The 13,757-nt window shown below is 45.2% G+C and overlaps 1 protein-coding gene across 1 annotated transcript in view; it reads right to left on the bottom strand.

Moving 5' to 3' along the window:
• KAZN (kazrin, periplakin interacting protein) overlaps nucleotides 1-13,757 on the bottom strand; it is an 846,942-nt gene that overhangs the window by 698,119 nt on the left and 135,066 nt on the right. Inside the window, exon 3 of the mRNA XM_075906495.1 lies at nucleotides 6,198-6,355. Coding sequence (XP_075762610.1) covers nucleotides 6,198-6,355 — 158 coding nt within the window. The remainder of the gene's footprint in view (nucleotides 1-6,197; nucleotides 6,356-13,757) is intronic.

The raw sequence follows: 13,757 nt of genomic DNA, 5'->3' as shown, positions 1-13,757 counted from the left end.
GGCAGAGGAGGTTATGCTGAGGTGAAGAGGAAAAGGACAAGTTATGCTAGATGAGTCTTCTGCAGGGACTGTACCTGGCACCTCTTGACCTCAAAACAGGAGCCTGGACTCTTGAGCGAAGGAATAAATGGAGATAATTTTCATACTTAAGGCTATGTCTTCATGTAGAATTCATCTTGCAACTTCTTTGCAACTTCATGTTGCAACTTCTTTGGAGGATAGGGACATAATTCAAAATGACCTTAGCAAGTTAGAGAAATGGTCAGAGGTAAACAGGATGAAGTTTAATAAAGAGAAATGCAAAGTGCTCCACTTAGGAAGGAACAATCAGTTCCATACATACAAGATGGGAAGCGACTGTCTAGGAAGGAGCATGGCGGAAAGGGATCTAGGGGTCATAGTGGACCACAAGTTGAATATGAGTCAACAGTGTGATGCTGTTGCAAAAAAAGCAAATCTGATTCTAGGTTGTATCAACAGGTGTGTTGTAAGCAAAACTCATGAAGTCATTCTGCTGCTCTACTCTGCACTAGTTAGGCCTCAGCTGGAGTACTGTGTCCAGTTCTGGGCGCCACATTTCAAGAAAGATGTGGAGAAATTGGAAAGGGTACAGAGAAGAGTGACAAAAATGATTAAAGGTTTAGAGAACATGACCTGTGAAGCCAGGCTTCATGAACTGGGCTTGTTTAGTTTGGAAAAAAGAAGATTAAGAGGGGACATGATAGCGGTTTTCAAATATCTAAAAGGGTGTCACAAGGAGGAAGGAGAAAATTTGTTCCTCTTGGTTTCTGAGGACAGGACAAGGAGTAATGGGCTTAAAGTGCAGTAAGGGAGGTTTAGATTGCACATTAGGAAAAAATTCCTAACTGTCAGGGTGGTCAAATATTGGAATAAATTGCCAAGGGAGGTGGTGGAATCTCCCTCTCTGGAGATATTTAAGAACAGGTTAGATAGACATCTGTCAGGGATGGTGTAGACAGAGCTTGGTCCTGCCTTGAGGGCGGGGGGCTGGACTCGATGACCTCTCGAGGTCCCTGCCAGTCCTATGATTCTATGATCTGAGCTCACATTTGGGGGTTGTTCCTAACCACTTCTCCTGTCCAGACGCACATAAGCCTCTGACCCAAGTTTGGTGCTTCCAGCCAGATGCTAGCTGTCCTAGCTGAAGTCTGAGAGGGTTTTCACATGGGCAGGTAATGCACTCACATTGCAATGAGGAGTTCACCCACAATTCTTCACTAAGCGGAAGATCAGCGCTGCCATTATTGAACTTTCAGGGTTCAATTTAGTGGGTCTAGTTTAAGACCCGCTGAATCAAACTCAGAGGGTGCCCCCGTTGGTGGCGGGCACTCCTGCTCCTGCCAGGAGTAAGGGAGGCCCCTGGGAGCATTTGCTTGAATCAGGGTACATCAACTCCAGCGACATAATTAACACACTGGAGTTGCATATCTTGAGTCGATCTTGACCTTTAGTGTAGACTTGGCCTGGGAAACAATCAGAGTGGCTCAGCTTACTATAGCACAAAGAATCAGGGGATGTTCTCCCAACCATCCTCGCGACCTTGGCATGGGTGACAGCTACACCAGTGAGAATACAGTAACTCAGGTAAGGACTTTGCAATGTGCCTGCTCAAACCTAGGTAAGGCCCAACTGGGTGCCCATCACCACATTAACTCTGCCAAGAAGACTTGCTTGTGGGTGCCTACATCACAAGTTGAGTATATCCCAGCTGCAGTTGCTCATTGGCACCTGCTGTTAGATTCTCCCTCCTGCTATCAGAATGGGTGAAGAGGCACAGGTCTCATGTTTCTGCATTTTGAGGAGGCTGGTTTCTCCACACTAACAGAATGGGGCAAAATCTCCTTTGATGCACTGTGGCTTTTGTCATTTCCCTTTATGAAGGCTGATAACCGGCTCCTGTTATTTCCTGTAAGCCCAATTAAAAAAAGCACCAGGTGGATTTTTGTCTTTTAGACTAGCCTTCACCTGACTGCAATTTCTCAAGTCCAAAGAGCCTTCCCCCACAATGCCGGACTGAGATTGTTTAGCTTTAAGAGACTCAAAAGTTGGTTGGCTACTAGCTAACAGCTACAGCCAGCCTTTTTGCTGTGACTGCTGACTCCTTTGTGAACCTAGAGTATGGGAGTTTGCTGCGTCCCTCTCCCTCTGACTGGGCTGGGCAGGACAGGGGGCAGATGGGCTGTGCTCTTTCCTCTCAGCCCCTGACAAGCAAGCAGCCCTGGTATGAATCTCAGAGCAGAGGCTTCTGTCCTCCATGCACCCCAGCCCTCACCTCTCCTCAAACACCCCAACCCTGACCATTACACCCCCCATGCATGGCCCTCTCCCCTGAGCCCTTCTTCACCCCCCAGTCCTGAATCCTGCACCCTTTACCAGTCCCTAACCCTGACTCCTGCACCTCCCACTCCCTCCTGAGCAAGCCCCCTGCCCTGAGCCCTTCCTCACCCCCAACCCTGACTTCTACACCTTCCACATCCCAATCCCTTCCCTGACCCTCGCCACACCCTGCCTTAGACTCCCTGCATTCGACCTCACGCTTAAATTTCCTACAGGTACTGTTGTATCACAACCACCCCTCCTCCTGCTCTGAGGGGCCCCCAGGCAGTGCAACAGAACCTTTAAGAAATAAAAGTTACTTTCACCTCTGCTTACATAGCACCTTTTACCACTGTATCTGAGCACTGCCCAGTCTTGAATATATTTATCCCAGCAAGGACAGCACTGTTATCTCTAAATTACTAGTGGGCAACGGAGAGAGACTCTAATGGGGAACTGAGGCACAGAGAGATTAAATGACTTGCCCAAGGTCACACAGAATATCTGTGCTGGCACATGGAATTGAAGTCCATGCCTTTCAAGTCCCAAGCTAGTGCCCAAGCAGCTGCCTCAGAGTTCCTCCCATCCTCATTGATTTCCACCTCTGCAATAGGGATGAGAGTACAGTATTCACTTTCCCCACTCTGTTTTGTCTGTTTACATGGTGGGTTTTTCAGGACAGGGGCATTGGTGAATGTTTTTTCTTCCTGGTAAGGAGGCCAACAGGGCACCCTGCAACTGTGGTTACTACATACTTTATATGCACATACTGGAAGTGATTTTCCTATTTATGTACTTCGCTGCCAACATCATGGTTTTTGATTCCCGACAGAGTGGCTGTTTGGTTTTAAGTCTTGGAAGTCGTCACCTCATCTGTTCCGTCCTTTTAATCATCATTGCTGCCTCCCACCTTGTCAGCCTTCCAACTTTCAGATCCAAGGCAAACCACGTCCAGTGCTGCCTGGGAAGCGTTCCAGATGTATTGTGAGGACACAGAAGCTCTTGACATTTTCCCCATTGTTATTAGCATTTCCTTAATCAGCCACAGTATCACAGGCAGCACTTAATATGCATTTAGGGCAAATGATAGGCAAGTAGCCAGTTCTCAGGTGCTGAAAAGAAGTTTCTGTTAAAGTGTCTTATTGGCAGGTCCCTTTCTTCTTCTTCTTCTTCTTCTTCTTCTTTTTTTTGGTTTTGTTTTGTTTTGACTGTATATGTATTTTATCTGCACTATGCAGATGTCACTAGAGCTCTTGCCTGTGCATACCTGGCTCCCACTGAAGCTTCCTTTAACTGCAATGGGAGCTGCATTTGTGCAACTAAGCGCAAATTTTAACCCTTAGCATCTTTCATTTCTCTTGTAGCAGGGTCCCCCTGTTTGGCTTCTAGGTGATATTTGCATAAGTTAAGGTAAGGAGCCCTAGGCATCAGAGGAAGTTCCTTTGCGAAAGGTGTGCAGCATTGCACTTGATAACTGAACCTTCAAGAAATAGCCCCAAATACAGTTTCATCCCATGATAACACATCGAGAACTCACTGCACGTGCTCCATCTTTTAGCCTCCCAGTAAGCTACCTTCTCCTAGCACAAGGCGGCGTTTACCAGTCCCACACAGCATTCTGGGAGTTGCAGTTCTGCTGGTGCATAATTAGCAGCAGGCATTTTTGAACCATCACAGCTGTGAAGCTGAATCTATCTTCAAAGGGATGAAATAAAGAAAGACATGGAACTTTTTTGACAGAGGCTTTCTTTTAGGACTCCCTGAATGGAGTCCTCACCATGTGTCTGGTTGTGTACAAAGGTTGTGTTCCCCTGTTGTTCCGATCCCTAGTAAAGTTTGTCCTTTCTACCACTACACTGCCTCAATCACTGAAACTGTGCGATGGCCATTTTTCATGGAGTCCTGTAAAATGTTAGATATGAAGACCCTCAGGCGGATCATCCATAATCCACACAGATGAGAGGGAGTGGCAGATGGCTGAGTTAGGGAGACTTGTGGGCTGGTGAAGGAGGATTTTTGCAGTTGGCGAATGGTTCTTTCTGAGGCCAGGGCTACACTGTGGGGGGAAGGTCGGCTTAAGGTACGCAACTCCAGCTACGTAAATGTCGTAGCTGGAGTCAATGCACCTTACGTAGAGCTTAGCGCCGTCTCCACAGTGGGAGGTCAATGGGAGAAATGCTGCCGTTGACTTCCCTTACTCCTTGTAACAGTGAGATATACTGACACTAATGGGGGCTCTCTCAGCATTCCACTTAGCGGGTCTTTACTAGACCCACTAAATTGAGCCCCAGAAGCATTTATCCTCTAGTAAGTGAAAACGTGGCTTGACTTGCCATTCCCTCCTCCCTTTACTCCAAGGATGGAGCATACCTAAAGCAATGGGGGTATACATGGCACATACCTGAATGCATAGTCCCGATTCTACTAGAAATGTATTCAGCACTAAAACTGGTGCATTATTGCTACCAGAGATTTCCAGCACTTCTTTTTTGTATAATGAAAGCTCGATTAGCTAAACTAATTATGACCAAAGGGTTTTGACAGAGACACAGAGAGGCAGAGATGTGTTTGCTCAGATAACCACCAGGTTCCAAATGAGAGACTATGGGAGTAATACATGAAAGGAGTTGGTTTTTCTATTTAAATTTCCCATTTAAGTACTTGTAAAAGCAAGTCACAGGAAACAGGTCCACAGAGAGCGCTCGAGTAAGTGAACAGTTTGGTTAACTGAGGTTTGGATAATCATGTTTGTACACTATCTGCAGCAATCCATGTAGGTATTCCCACCGGCAATACAGGGTTAGCCATGGAATAGTGATGAGAAAAAGGCTCAGCTGAGCGGATTTGCACATAATGCAGCTAATCCGTGCCGGAATAATTTCCTCCTCTTTTATTTTGCAAACAGCTCTGCATTTCCTTTTCTCATCCGGAGTTTCAAATGCGAGTTGCAGCCCCAGAATGCTCCCTTTCATTTCTGTTACTGGCAGTCACCAACTGGCCCAATTGAGCAAAGTTATCCATTGCCAGTCTGAGGAGAGGGGATGGTGAATAGGAGTGAAAGGATTTGCATAATGTGGGGTGCTTGCATTGCCTTTATTCTGAGTATCCTGTACGTACTAAAGGGGGAGATCAAATGTACATATTTTAAGAGCAGAGACCTTCTTAGTAGCAGACCCAGAATTTAGGATTGAGACAAAAGAGAAGGGAGGCTGTTATGTTTTCAAACAACCATCCAACACAGGATGACCTTTTAGTTTGTAAAGCTTGAAAGGGAGTCTAAAAAGGTATTGAATATTTTCAGAAGCTTCTTCTATTTAGCTGGAATCATCCTGGCACATGTTTACTGTATACAGACTTTCTGAGACATTTTTACATAGGAGTTGCAAAATTCCAACGAAATATCTGAAAAGCCACGAGATCCTGTACAAGCCACAGCTCAGAGCATAGCTACACCGAGCAATTACCAAGCAACTATATAGCTACACCGAACATGTTACCTGCCGGCCACCCTTAAACTGGCATTCAGCACAGATGTTTACTGACAAACTGATTTTCCCTTTCATGGGAGCAATGCTAGATTCCCATTGACAGGTTGATTACTCCATTTTCTTCTGTAACTTTAAAGTAATTTCCAATCCTAAATTCAACATGCTGGCTGTTACAATCCCAATAGTTTCTGAACCAAGATGTCCTTCTGCCTTGGCTGAGAATTTCAACAATCTAAGTCAGTATCAAACAAATGTAGGGAGCTATTGGATTTTCATAGCTTAAACCTGCTATAAAAACGAGGCACAATCTTTGGCTCTGTAAAATGTGCATTTCCAGGTGTCTTAATGGATTCAAGCTTATTGATTTCCTACCTGTGCATCTATTAAGAGGTGTCTCATCAACAACATGGAGTTTTTCAAAGACTCTTTTTCATTGGGCAAGAAAGTATCTTCATCCTCATCCAGCATTTTTGACTTGTTCACGATAAAATGCGAGATCTGGTCATTTAGGGTATGCAATGACTGCACAGCTGTGGGAAGAGAGAAAGAAAACAAAGAGCACTGAAACCATGCAGGCGGACTGGCTGGAATCACTGCCAACATCTGAAATGTCCAAAGGATGGGCGGATGTTATCATATTCTGGAGAACTAATTAACCAAGGGTTAAAACATACATATTAACAGTTGAGACAATAACATATTACATTAGATTAAATATTTTACTAAAGCAAGCAGATCCTACCACACCTTGACTGTATTTAGAGTCTATGGCTATGTCTCCACTCGCCGCACCAGAGAATAACTCCTTTTTGTGCTACAGCTTTTGCACAAAAAGGCATGTGTGGATGCTCTGCAGGGGTTTCTTGTGCAAAAAGAGCCTATCAGAAAAAGCATAGCTGCTCTGATGGCCATTCTGTTAATGCATGCAGTGTGGATGCTCTCTTGCACAAAAGCACATCGCTTTTGCAATGTGCTTTTGAGGTGTAAATGCTCTTTTGCGCAAGAAGTTTTCGCAGAAGATCTCTTCTGCAAAAAGCTTCTTGGCCAAAAACCCCGTAGCGTAGACAAAGCCATAATGTGCAAGATCCATTTCCCTGGCTGGTAGATACGCTAACACTGCGTGAGTGTATCTACTAGCCAGGCAGTACACAACTACACAATAGAGAGGAGGGGGCCAGGACTAGGCCAGGGCAGGATGGAATCCCCAGGGCCAGATTTGTCCATGAGCCCCGCCAGGATCGTGCGTGGGACGGGCAGCACCCTGGAATCTGCATGTGCCTGGCCAGGCCCACTCCCCACCAGCCAATTCTCCCCTCTCCCACTCTCCCCCCGCTTATACTGTTGGCCTTCACAACATCGGCTGGCAACGAGTTCCCTAGATTGATTCTGTTGTGTGAAGAAGTACTTCCTCATGTTTGTTTTAAACCTCTGACTTGTTAATTTCACTGAAAGCCTCCAAGTTCTTGTGTTATGTGGAAGGATAAATAACATTTCCTTATTCACTGTCTCCACAATGTTCAGGATTTTATAGACCTCTACCATAGCCTCCTGCAGTCATCTCTTTTCTAAGAACATTCTTTTTAATTACACCTCATGTAGAAGCTGTTTCATTTTGCTAATCATTTTCGCTGCCCTTCTCTGTACTCTTTCCAGTTCTAATGTTTCTTTTTTGAGTTGGGGTGACCAGAGCTGCACATAATATTCAAGGTGTAGGGATACCATGGATTCATGTTGTAGCAGTAAGATATTTTCTAATCAGTCTATCCCTTTCCTAATGGTGCCTAACATTCTCTCCACTTTTTTTTTTTTTGAGTGTTGCATATTGAGTACATGTTTTCCGAGACTATCCACAATGACTCAAAGATCTCTTTCTTCAATGGTCACAGCAAAGTTAGAAATTGTTATATCATTTGGAGTGCCACAGTTTAGAAAGAAATCACTGGAAACAGAGAGCTTGATCAGTTGCAAGTGTCCATTTATTTCATATCACAGAACTATCTAGAACCAGCCCAAACCAGCTGGGCTGACCCCTAGTGACCTAACTCAGTTACTATAACAACAAGATCTATATCTACAACCCCAATACTCAACAGAACTCATCACTTTGGATGCACAGTTAGTTATGGGGTAATTTCAGGGTTTGTGCTTGGTGTTGCACTGATAGCTCAGGAGAATGAAGTTCTCATCATCACAGAAGAGCTTTCCTCATCCTGCCCTGCCATTGTGACTCAACCCAGACCTGAAGGGACCTCTTCTAGAGGAGAAAAGGGAGTCAAGTGTGCTTCATTCACTCCTTGATTTCTCCGCTGAGAATGCTATCAGACAATGTGAAATGCGGCAGTGGCTTTTGTGATTGCTGGGCTGAGTCCAGTTCCCAATCTAGAGAGGAAAGTCTCCTTGTGCCATCACCAACTCCTAGACAGTCCTCTTCCCTGTCTGAACAGCCTCTTACAGCCAAACTTTTGCAGCATCAAAAACTCATTCTCTTAAGATTAAGAGTGTGACACCGCAGGCAAATAGGGTTGCCAGATAATTTCACAAAAAATACCGAACATGGAGGGAAAAAAATTGGTTGAGCAAAAAAAGGGGGACCAAAGTTGTTGAGCAAAAAAAAAACACTGCACCTTTAAATCCCCATGCTCTTCACTCCCAACATCTGAGAAAAACAGAAAATACTGGACATTTTACATGTCAGATATTTTCTTTTTCTTTTTTATCAAACAGAGGCTGCAAATACCGTGCTGTCCAGGCCAATACCAGACACCTAGCAACCCTACAAGCAAATGGGTTACAAAACAGGGTTTTTGCTCTGCATATGTTTAATTATTACCCACCTATTCTTGCATGAGTATGTAGTGCTTCATATGACAGAACAGGACAGCAGCATTCATAGGCTGGGAATGCCTAGTGGTAAGGGGCGACTGTGTTACAAAATAATATTTTTGGCTAATGTATTACACTAGCTTCTAGAGGCCCCGACTGAAAATGAGGAGTCTTTGTGCTGAACTTTATGACTATACATAAGAGAAAAGCTCAGCCGCCAATGGCTTACAAATCTAAATAAACCAGCCAGACAGCGGCACGCTATGAGCGTGAAGTGAGTGACTGGCACCAGGACACACAGCAGGGTAGTGTCAGCACTGTGATCAGACCCACTCACAGCGGGGCAAAGAGGGACAAATGCCCTGGGGCCCAGTGATTCAAAGGGGCCCATGGCTCCCAGGCCCTGGGGCAGCAGCTAGAGCCTCCCAGGCCTTTTAAATCACCACAGGAGTGCCACTCCACACAATGCAGGGGAGGGGGAGCAGCACTGTGGTTCAAATGGCACCCGAGGGCGGAGGAAGGGAGAGGGAATATATGGAAGGCCAGCAGCCCCACCCCCCACTAAGGCTCAGTACCAGGCCCCCTCACACCTTTCCTGGGGGTCCATAGAAGCTATCAGCTCCCCCTGACTACAATTAGAACCCAGATCAGCTGACTCCCAGGCCAGCTACCAATTCACTAGACCAGGCAGCCCAATGAGAGGACAACAAGGAGAAAGCGATATGAAAAAATAGGGAGTGTATGAGCTGTGGGAGGCAGAACCAGAGAGAGAAAACCAATAAAACTCTGTAAAATGTGCCTTTGTTTTTATATACTGAATACCAGGACATGAAATATTAATCTACCTTTAGCAATCTAGGGCCAAACCCAGATGAAGTATGTGGGGGAATTCTGCCCCTGCTCCTCTTCCATGTAAAAATACATCAGCTGCTACATGTTTGTGGTTCATCAAAGTCCCCAAGCAAATGCACTTTATGATCGTGTAAGTTATATGAACCATAATGAGATGAACTAATGATCAAATTTATCTCTGCATAATAAAAGCCTTTGTGTTTCCACCCACTGGAAAAATCTATGATGCAATTTGCACTTAAACCATCACAAGTTTTGAGTTTTCATCTTCACTGTAGGCCTGTCAAATAAATGAGCCTAAAATTATTCTTCAGTGTATCTTTTTCCCCCCCTAGTTTCAGGCAGTAAACCACTGCTAAGCTTCAGTTTATGGTAGCCTATTATTCCGAACTGTACTTTGGCTGTATTTAATGTATATTTGCCAGTCCTCATTTGCCAAGGTTGTTTATGAATTAGGAATTGTGTGTAGAGGTCTCTCATAATCTGATTTTAAAAGTGTTCGGCAATGAAATTAGAAAAGGAAATACTTCTTCAGACAGTGGGCACTCGATCTGTGGAACTTGCTGCCACGGGATGTTCTGAAGGCCGAGAATATAAATGGATTAAAAAAAGAATTAGATATGTTCATGGAGGACAGGCCCATCAATGGCTCTTAGACAAGATGGTATGGGATGTGACACCATGCTGCAAGTGTCCTAAGTCTCTCAATGCCAGCGGCTGAGCCTGGATAACAGGGGACATATCACTCAGCAACTTCTCTGCTCTGTTCATCCCCTCGGAAGCATCTGGCATGGCCACTGTCGGAAGATGGGATACTGAGTTAGACAGACCATTGGTCCGACCCAGTATGGCTGTTCTTATGAGTCACGTATATAAAGGGGTTGGGGTAGAGCATGGATGGGCAACTTAGGCTAGTGGGAGGGGCCTATGAGTGGTCCTCCATCTCAGTGGGCCACAGGATTGCCGTAATCAAGACCATCTCCCGGGATAGGGTAGTTTTGCTCACTGTGCTTGCGTACCTAGAATTTGCAGGGTGTGCCGACTGAACCATAGCAGCGCTTTGATTGGATGCAAAGGGAGCAGATGGCTCTCAATACATGTGTGCAATCAGCACGCACCTCACTTCACATGCCCTTGTGGGTCATGTTAATACTACTCGTAAGTAAAAAATGACATGGATGGAAACCTGCGGAATCGATCAACCTGTGCGTGAGCAATGGTAAACAAAATGTCTCATGGGCCACATATCAAATCCCAATGGGCCACGGGTGGCCCTCAGACCTCAGGTTCCCCACCACTGGGATAGAGTGATTGATATCCCGCACTTGGGGTGGATGAATCCCAAGCACTGCTGCATGCTGGGGACCAACTGACAGGACTATGCAGCACTTTAGGGTATGTCTAGACGACAGGGTTTTGTCGACAGAAGCTTTGTCGACAGATACTGTCGACAAAGCTTCTGTCGACAAAGAGCATCGAGACTACATCCAGTTCTGTCGACAAAGCAAGCCGCTTTGTCGACATAACAGTGTGGACGCAAAGGACAGTGTAGATGCAATAATGCCTTCTATCGACAGAACTCTGTCAACAAAAGGCATTATTCCTCATAGAATGAGGTTTACATACGTCGACAAAACTGCTGAGTTTTGTCGACGTTTATGTCGACATAACTCAAAGGCAGTGTGGACGCAGGTATAGTTTTGTCGACAAAAGTCCACTTTTGTCTACAAAACCCTGTAGTCTAGACACACCCTTAAAGACTAACAAGATGGTTTATTAGGTGATGAATAAACCATCTTGTTAGTCTTTCAAGTGCTGCATAGCCCTGTCTTTTGTTTCAGCAAGACCAAACTGACACAGCTACATCTCTATTACTGTAAATATGGACATAGCATTAGTTGCTTATATGGCTCCCATCCCCCTGGTATCTGAGACCTTGTCTATACTAACCCCCGCCAGTGATCTAAGCTGGCATACTTATGGCAGCGTGTTGCATGCTGTAAGTTCGGTGAGGGCTGCTTTCCCATTGTTGCCGGCTACTTTTCTTGTCCTGGTGGAGTATTGACATCAATGGGAGAGGGCTTGGGGATCGATTTATCATGGCTATGCTGACATGAAAAAGCGACAGCCAGTGGATCGATCGCCGCAGCGTCAATCCCTGGCAGTCCTGAAGAAAAAGACCTGGGGATTAGAGTGGATGAGAAGCTGGATATGAGTCAAGAAGTGTGCCCTTGTAGCCAAGAAGGCTAACAGCATACTCGGCTGCATTAGTAAGAACATTGTCAGCAGATCTGGGGAAGTGCTTATTCCTCTTTATTCAGCACTGGTAAGGCCACATCTGGAGTATTGCATCCAATTCTGGGCCCCCATTACAGAAAGGATATAGATGCATTGAAGAGTCCAGCGGAGGGCAACAAAAATAAGGAGAGGCCGAAGGATTTGGGCTTATTTAGTCTACAGAAGAGTGAAGGGGGATTTGATAGCAGCCTTCAACTACCTGAAGAGAGGTTCCAAAGAAGAAGGAGGCTGTTCTCAGTGGTAACAGATGACAGAATGAGGAGCAATGGTCTCACATTGCAATGTGGGAGGTCTAGGTCGGATATTAGGAAAAACTATTTCACTAGGAGGGTGGTGAAGCACTAGAATGGGTTACCTAGGGAGGTGGTAGAATCTCCATCCCTGGAGGTTTTTAAGTCCCGGCTTGACAAAGCCCTGGCTCGGATGATTTAGTTGGGATTGGTTCTGCTTTTAGCAGGGGGTTGGACTCGATGACCTCCTGAGGTCTCTTCCAACCCTAGGATTCTACGATAACATGAGCCAAAGCTTCTCCAGGGTCTAAGAGCTTCTAATGTATGTGAATGCATTGCTATGGCAATATAAATTGTTCTGGAACTGTGAAATATTATTTCCAATGTAATATTAAACGGGGGCAGGCAGCTGGATTAAAACTAAATTAAAATCATTTTTGAAGGTGAGAGACATTATGATTAAGTTTCCCATGGTCATAAGCCAAAGGAATTATTTAATACTGAAAATTCACATTTACATTTGAATGTTTTCCACCCCATCACCCAAGTCAAAAGCCATAATGGGAACAAAATGCACATTGGTTCTTCTGCATCTGATTGGAACCAGCTAAGGGGATGTGTTTGAGGTTCTGATAATTTAACCCAGCTGTGGCCCTAACCATCTCGCCACATTACTACAGGGGAAACAATTCCATGCTTTGTCTTTTGTGCATTAATAAAACTCTCAAAAATTTAGTGGCAGGGTGGGGCGGTGCCTCTAAAAGTGTGAAGAATCACCTTGATTCCCAAAGCATCCATGATGATCTTAACCTTTAAAAGTTCCTTCCAAGACTTGCATCTCTCTTAACTCACCCTAACCCATCCTCTCTTTCCTCTTCCTTCTTTGTACGAAATGCATGCTTGGGAACAAAGAGCCTTTGGAGGATGAGGCAGTAAGTATGGAGGATTTGATCTGAGTACTGGGGTACTAAGTGCCTTGTATTGGTTTAATAAATAATTGGCATTAAAGGCCTGAAGCATTGGATGGGCATATTTTAAATAATAATAATCAATAGTATGTCAGATCATGATTGGGGCCAAAAGCCAAATAATCTGTTCTGGCATTTACACATGCCCCTGTGTGCATTGGAATAGAATTTGGGGAGATTCAGCTATACAGGCAGCAGAATAGTATATATTCAATAAGGATTCCCATTCTTTGCTCTTATACCATGATAGGCCTTGCTAGTCTCCTACCCTGTGTGGGGACATAAGTAGGAAGGGGGATAAGGGATACAAGATGCCGCCCTCCCATACCACTTATCCTGGGCACAACGCAGCCTCTAGGACAGCACTTCTCCCTTACAGAATCAACGGTTCTATCCTGTAAGGCGCAGGACCACCTGCATACCCATAATCATGCACTGACGCACACAAACACATGCCATTCACATGCAGACACACACTGCATTCCTATAAAAGGGGAGTGGGGCCTCCAGGGCTTCTCCTCCTGGAGACAATGTCCTAAATAGCTCCTCACTCAGCTGTCCTTGGTTCTGCCAGACAGCCCCCTTGACCTTCACCCTTCCAGGCCTGGGCTGCAACTGAGCTGCCTCTGGTGCTGCAGGTTCTTATATAGTCCTTCCTGGCTCCCGGTTGATTGGTTGACTGTCCAAATCCGCGAGGAGGCAGCTTTGAATATCTCAGTCTAAGGGTACGTCTAGACTACCTGCCTCTGTCGCCAGAGGCA

The sequence above is a fragment of the Pelodiscus sinensis genome, chromosome 23 (assembly GCF_049634645.1).
Source record: "Pelodiscus sinensis isolate JC-2024 chromosome 23, ASM4963464v1, whole genome shotgun sequence".
Lineage (NCBI taxonomy): Eukaryota > Metazoa > Chordata > Testudines > Trionychidae > Pelodiscus > Pelodiscus sinensis.
The sequence above is the reverse complement of the archived record's forward strand: the minus strand, read 5'-3'. Positions and strand labels throughout refer to the sequence as shown.